This window comes from Cannabis sativa, chromosome X (assembly GCF_029168945.1).
Source record: "Cannabis sativa cultivar Pink pepper isolate KNU-18-1 chromosome X, ASM2916894v1, whole genome shotgun sequence".
Lineage (NCBI taxonomy): Eukaryota > Viridiplantae > Streptophyta > Magnoliopsida > Rosales > Cannabaceae > Cannabis > Cannabis sativa.
Genome location: NC_083610.1, coordinates 55,297,403 through 55,305,309, shown reverse-complemented (window position 1 = coordinate 55,305,309; position 7,907 = coordinate 55,297,403). Strand labels below are relative to the sequence as shown.

Genomic DNA, 7,907 nt, shown 5'->3' with positions numbered 1-7,907 from the left:
AGTAGGCTTTGATTTTTGAAAATTTGATTTCTCACAAAGGAGTCTTATGGTTAATTTGGAAATTTTAGATTATTTTATTTATTTTAATTATAAGATCAGATATTATTTTTATTAAATTTGAATGATCTTACTTTGATATTAAAATATTATCTTTTAAAAAAATCTTGTACTAATTTCAAAATTTGCTAACCATATCATATCTTTTTCAAATTTGTTATTTTCAAAATATATTTTATTAATTAAAATTATAAGATTAGGAATATGTTAAGTTTAACATTTTATCTTATTAGACATTTTTTTTATTAAAATTATATTTTGGGAAAAATAACATGAAATTTGAAAAATTGGTTAGTTTAGTTTGAATAGATATTTTAGAGTTTTTAAACCTCAATTTTTTCAAACTTATTATTTTATTTTATTTTCCTAACCATATAAAATATCTTATTTTTCAATTAGTTTATTTATGTAATATTTAAATTTATTAAATTATAAGACTTAGAATATAATAATGAAATATCTAAATTTGAAATGCAAGATATTTTATTATATTATCTTATTAGAAATTTCAAATAAATTTAAATTTTGAATAAACTTGATATTTGAAAAATCGGTTAGATATTTTTTGATTTTTTGTTAGAATTTAAAAAATTTAGGAGTTTGTTGAATTTTGAATTTTTTCAAATATTCTCTAACAACCTAAATTGGAATTCTAGTTAAGATATTTATTTTAAAATTTAAATTTTTTTTAAAAATTTTAAAATTGAGATATTTTAGCTTACTTCCCAGATATTCCAGATCAGTTATTTGTTTGTATTGTTTGTTTATATATATTAATATACAAAAAAATTTTTACAAACCTAATATTTATTTGATCTAAATTGCTATGATTAACTTGTTGACAGATCCAATGATCTGATTTTAATCATAGTTCAATTGTCAATAGATCTTATAAATAATTTGTAACAGGTAAATTTTGCAATTTCTTTCATCTGTGTAAACCTAGTAACATGATAGGGCCCATCCAAATCATTTGACCTGTGTGAGCCTATATGTTTGCTATTGGGCTTAGATGCATATAGGAAGCCCATTTAAGTTTTACTAAGTAAATAGACTAGGTTGCTAAAATAAAATTTGACATAAGTAATTTTATTTAGGCCCAATTAGATTTGAGGTTATTCAATGAATAACAATTGTTTATTTAAAGGTTAAATTCCTCTCTTTTGGGCCTTGTGTGAGAGTTGGGGGCCAATAGAAGTGGGTACGACATACTGAACCCAACTCCCCCTCACATGAACTACCCCAATTGTGAAGGCCCATTTGCCTTATTTAAATAATTGTATTATGTTAATTATATTAGTATAACCTAATTAAAATTGAATTAGCAACATAATTAACTTTTAAAATATATGAAATTTAATTTTTCATTTAATATTTTAAAGTTAATTTTAGAAAAACACTTAGTAAATGAAATATATTCTAAATAGTTATTTCTAGAACTAGTTATTTTTTTCTAATATTTAATTAGGAAAATATCATAGATTGTGAAATTAATTGTTTAATAATTAATTTTTGTACAATCTAAGTTAAGTATATTTTTCCTAGTATTAAACTAGAATTAATAATTAAGTCTCCTCTATACTTAATTATTTATTTCTTGAATTTAATACATTTAACTAAATTGAAAATTTAAATATTTAAGTTGATTTTCATCATGATACTTAAATATTATTATTTTCATGTTATTTAATTAAAATTGAAAATTATTTTAAGTTTGAAATCTTATTTCAGAATAACTTAAATTTGAATAATTTTCAAAATATATTTTATTAATCTTTTTCCCACAATTTCGAAATTGCATTTCTTAAATGCAGAAATTTCAAATTTTATTTGAAAAATAGATTAAAGTTGAAAATTATTTATTTTAATTTTGGACCAACTTAAATCAATGATTTTTTCAATATAAAACTCATTTCAATATAATCAGATTTACTTATTAATAAAGATCAGAAATAACATTTGATGTTGCATGGTTCACATGAATTATTTCATGATTATATATATAATGTATGAATTCTATTTAAGTCCAGAACATATGAATTTGTTAATGATTATAGTGTTGTTAGCATAGTGGAATATAATCTTGATTATATGTTCGAAAGTTTATTCCCTGATTGGTCAGTTCACTGGATTTAGACTGACATCATAATCAACGATAGATATTCTTACACCTTGGATAAGTGTTATGTCCTTTCCAGGACATTGGCAAAGTTTACCAGCATCGGATGTATGGAGTATACATCGAAAGGGACTGATATTGAACTTTGATTAGATATATTAAAATTTACCATAATATCTATTCAATTCAATATCACCCGTTGATCCTAGATCAAATGATCTTAATCCTGATATGTTTAGGTTCGATCTTAAGAGTATTATACATGTTCTTTGATTTGTTAGTTAAGCCTACTTTTGGGTCAGGGTGATACGTACATTTTGGGAACATGATAGTATAATTGAGTGGGAGCGCTAACATAAATATGGAGTCTATAACTTCTAAAGGAATTTAGAAGTGAAACGATGATATCCTTCGAGCTTGGCTAAACAGAGATAAATGGTGGAGATCTCATTTCACTTCGCTGAAATATCATTTATATGGACACTACTACAAAATTTACTATTCACGTCTGTTTTTAAGTGTCACTTAAAGAATTTACGTCGGTTTATAAAACCGACGTATATACCGTAGTCGCAAATAGTTTTTTATTAGCGTCACTTTCAAAACGATGCAAAAAAATTTTTTCGACATTTATAAACCGACGCTAAATACTTACTTTTCTATTTTATTTTAAGCGTCAGTTAAAAAATGACGCTAAATGTTTCATGACATTTTAAAACTATCACAAAAAACTTATTCCGTCGGTTTAAAAATGTCATATCTATTACGAAAATACTTTTTTGTTTTACTTATTGCGTCACTTATAAAATGAAGCACAAATATAAGTAAGGGAAAATTACAAATTTTTCATGCAATTTTTCCCACCTGCATTATCAAATTTTAGAATAACTCTATATAATAGTAAATACATAATACAAAAAAAATTAAAATAACATTTTTAAAACTTATATAAAATTAGTAATCGATTCTATTAACTTATCACACAATACCAAAATTGTTAATAAAATCGATTCTAAAACTTAAATTCCATGTATATCGTAAACTAAATATAAACTAATAACATATGCAAAAGATAACAATAATCATAAAACTTGTTACTCATGTATTATAACAAAAGTGTAGTAACCTTAAGTACTTAATCTATAATCAAAGGCTTCACAAATTCGGCCCACTCATCCCGTACAACATTGATCTCCTCGTTACTATAGGGAGGGTCTAACGTCTAACTCGTTACTATAGCAACCTCAATAAAGCCATTATACACCACTGACCTGTAAGAGCTTCACTAGAGTGGACCTAGCTTGACTAATCCGTCCACTTTGCCGACATAGTGAAGCAAACTTAAGCCAGTTATCCGTATCTTCAGTAGGTGGAAGCACAAGTGCTCTAACAGCTAAAAGTACTTGCCAAACCTGAAGTAAATAAAGAAAAAGAATAAGTACTAGAAAGAGGAGATCAAGAATTTAATGCATAAAAGAGATTTCAGATCAAATTCACTAAGCCCACCATGAAAATACAAATTTGAATAAATATATTCTTGTATCAGTTTAACAAAAAGAAGCCATCTACTAAACAATGAAACAAAGAACTCTCCAATCACTTAATAGCTTCTGCTAACAAGAAGAAAATTTCCAAGAATAAAGGTTTGCTTACATACCCAATTTCAAGTCTAGCTACATATATTATCTGTAATACTCTTGACTTATTTGTTTATTTGTGGCGAGTGGAATATAGTAAAGATAGCTGAATTTACCTCAACATTGCGTTTTGCTCCTTGTATTCGCTCAGTCCACATGTTGCAAATAAGGGCTCGACGACCTTCAGCAACAGAATTTCCCAAAGGAAGCGTGCAGTAATCAATGACCTATAACTTTATATGTTATACCTACAATAAATAAAACTGAAAAAGAATAAAAACATATATATATAAATATAAAAAAAAACAAACCTCCTCGAGTTCTGACAGCTGCTGAACACGGACCATATTGGTATAAGCTCGTTCATAGCTTTCCGAAACCTACAACATATATATGTGTAACTATAGTATGTAAAGCAAAAAAGTTTCACACATAACATGTGAGTAGTGTAGTCCACTTCCATATGGATTGCAAATCAAGTGATAGGGCTAAACCACATGAAAATTGAAAGACGCACTGTAATACTAATAGTTGACAGAAATATACAGCTCATTTTACACGGGGAACTTAAAGATGTCTTTAGGAGTTATAAGAATCATAATGATACGCAAACACCTAAAATGTTGCCTTGCCATGGCAAAAATGTAAAGACAACAACGTAACAGGCTGACATTTATTTCATTGTAACTATATTAGAGTAATATTAAAAATATTCAAGTTTACATCCTAATATCTACCCATTGGTGAAATCTTCCCCTTGGCATCAACATACAAAGTATATTTTTCAATCCAAATTTGACCATACAAATCAACATATCAAATTTTGGTTGAATGCTGAAATAACAGTTTATGAGGAGCACAGTATAAATATATATATGTATATATATATATATATAAAATGAACACTTACTAAAGTAGCAAGTTCCGTCGCCAGGCATTTTCTAGCTCTCTCGACGTATTCGCGTGCTTCATCATACTGGGGAGAAAGTTAAATTTAAAAGAGATAACAAAATGTATAATTAACTGACAAATAGTTATGTCTTTAATAAGGGAACTACTAAAAAGTAGCCCTTTTCTACATAAAATATTGCATCATTTACATTGTTCATTGCTTAGTGGTTGAGTAGGTGTGGGGTCCATAAGTCCCCACAACAATAACAATAAGTAATAACAATAACAACAACAGATAAAAGAAATTAGATTTGCATCATTAACACAGATAGAAAACACTAAAGTTCCCCCTCCAACAATAAGATCAATGTTCCCAAAAGTAAGGATAAAAGTCTAGAGTAAATGATACCTTCCCTCTTCGAAATAACAAAACAGCTCTGAAGAATGTACCGTTGCTGCTTCCATCACCACTGGCAGCAGTATTCGCCAATCCCCTTAGTTTAGTTTCATCACCATCATCTAACCGAGACACATATTCAGCCATTTGATCCCACTCCCCCATATTCCAAGCAGCATTTGCAGCCTGACACAATAAAATCTATTATGAATACAATCAAGGATTATTATCAATATAGTCAAGAAGTTAAGGACAGCAAAAACCACAAACTGACCATTGGTGCCATTTCTAGTCGAGTAGCAGGTTCAGCAGGACTCCAATATTCCTTGCAAAAGTTGTTAAGTTCTTCCTACCTAGCCAAAGCAGCAAGGCATCTCATGCGGCCTACATAAGATACCAAACGAAGCCTTATGACAATGCATAGCTATAAAGTTTCAAATACAAAAATTGCAAATCAAATCAAGTAATAGTTGTGATGCTTCACTGAAAATAAAATATGAGATGGCAGATAAAAAAAATAAGACGGCAAAAAGCTCTAATCCAAACTTTTTTTTCTCTCTTGGGAGGCCAAGCAATCAGAAGAGCATACAGGTTAACAATACTCGACAAGCAATCTATTTGCACATTGAAATTGCAAACCTTGACTTTCAGAATTTTATTAACAAGGAAAAAAACAGAAATTAAAAAGCTTGGTCCTTTTCTTTTAGCTATAATGTACAAAAATATAAGGTATGATGGGCACCACCTTTAATTAAAACAAGGAACAAAAGTACAGTAAAATTATGCTAATATTAAACTAAAAATACTACATTTATTTTGTAATTTTTAAAACAGAAAATTAGAGGTATTTTCTTATTCATTTATGATTAAATTATAAATAAATAAATAAAAAGAGTGCTTGTTAACTATATTTCTTTTCTTATTTTCTTTTTTATACAAAACAGAATACACTTGGCAACTACTACTTCTTAAAATTGTTATTATAAGAATGTAACATTGGAAAACCCAACTACATATTGACATATTAAAACATAGTATTATATCAAGAAAGAAACGAAGAAAGGAAATGGTAAGAACGAGGGATAAGAGAGGTAGTAGAGAGAAAGTGGAAGATAGAGTACTGAAAGGAAGGAAGGAGAAGTATGGAAAGCAAAAGTAGGGAAAAAGAGAATGAGACAAGGAGATGACAAATCAAACTCATTTGACATTACATTTCAAACTTAAAAACAAAAATGATTACAAATTAAAACAACAAAATGAAAAGACATAACAAAAAACCTTCTACCATGAATGTTTTTGAAAAAATATTCAGATTTTTTTAATTCAAGGAAAGAGGAAAGAGAAACACAAATGTTTGCCAAACAGCCTCAAAGTTGTCAATATACAGTATTTTTTTTTTAAGCTAATTAGACTAACAAATTACAATAACCCGTAAACACAATCCAATACATCATGATAATTATAGGAGGGTGAAATTACCAAGGTAAATGCAAGCACTTACATTTCCAATGTGACATATAAGAAACAGTAACGTTTTATCATATTACTAGAGGGAGCGTCTAACTTGCTATAATCAACAATCTTCACTTGCATCTTTCATCAAAACAGAGCATATAATACTTGGGGAAAAGAAATAATTTTTGTTTTGTTTTCAGTCATAAGGAAAGTCATGGCATTTATACTAAAGCTAAAACAAAATCCCAAATCTGAAAATCTATATGAAATGAAGCCTATAGCCAGAAACCCAAATTAAAATCAGAGAAGAAAAACCAACTGTTATTGTTATAACATAGAGCACTAGAGACTAGCTGAGAGAGAGATTAGTTGAGAGAACGCAAGAGAGAAAGAGAGGGAAAGAGAGAGACTTACGGAGGTGGGAGAGGAGACCTACACCGGTTCGAAATCGCATCCCATGTTCGAGACCTTCAGAGCTGAGGACGCGCAAGAGCTGTTATAACACAGAGCACGAGAGACTGAGAGAGAGAGAGAGAGAGAGAGAGAGAGAGAGAACGCAAGAGAGAAAGAGAGAGACTTACGGAGGTGGGAGACCTACGCCGGTTCGAAATCGCAGTTGGGAGACCTTCAGACCTTCAGAGAAAGAGAGGGAAAGAGAGGCGCTGTTCGAAAATGAAAATGAAAGAGAGGGAAAAGTTGGAGACCAGTTCGTCGATTTGGGGGTAAGTATTGAACAATAGGAGGATTTGCGTCGTTTTCTCACACTCGCAAAATCTTTACCGTCGGTTTTAAAATGCCACACAAAGCATTCGTGAGGCTTTTAAAACGACGTTAATAATGAACAAAGTTTTTCAATTTTTTGACTTTTACCGTCGGTTGGGTAATTAGTGAGGGATATATAACCGACGCAATTTATCTATTTTTTGTGACATTTTACAAATGACGTATATATTGAATATGGTACTATTCACGTCAGTCAACGCGATGAACAGTCGCGTTGACCGACGTGAATAGTGAATTTTGTAGTAGTGGGAGCTAAGTGTTTTAAGGATAAAATACATTGAAGGTGTAACGGTAACTTAGTGCCTATTCAATGTAGATCATCTATTAGAGGGTCATTGATCAAATTAGGATTATAACAATGGATAACTAATGACGTATCTATATCGTGGAACATATAGAGCGTTCTATATGACTGAGAGTGCAATTCCAAGTTCTAAGTGTGGATTCAATAAGGAATTAATAAGTTAGGGAATTTACTTGGTAAATTCGGTTCGACTTATTGGAAGCTCGGAAATATAAGCCCATGGTCCCCATACTAGTTGAGACCATACTGCTTGTAAGACTCCGT

The 7,907-nt window shown here is 29.8% G+C and overlaps 1 protein-coding gene across 1 annotated transcript; it reads right to left on the bottom strand.

The window, feature by feature from the left end:
- Positions 1–3,094: 3,094 nt before the first annotated feature.
- On the bottom strand, positions 3,095–7,521 carry LOC115706853 (serine/threonine-protein kinase TOR-like). The gene is made up of 7 exons (XM_061106619.1): positions 6,971–7,521; positions 5,376–5,485; positions 5,114–5,287; positions 4,724–4,789; positions 4,125–4,193; positions 3,930–4,040; positions 3,095–3,588 (listed from the first exon to the last, which is right to left on the bottom strand). Exons 2-7 carry the CDS (start codon positions 5,385–5,387, stop codon positions 3,433–3,435), a joined length of 588 nt encoding a protein of 195 aa, XP_060962602.1. The 5' UTR covers positions 5,388–5,485; positions 6,971–7,521; the 3' UTR covers positions 3,095–3,432.
- Positions 7,522–7,907: the final 386 nt, after the last annotated feature.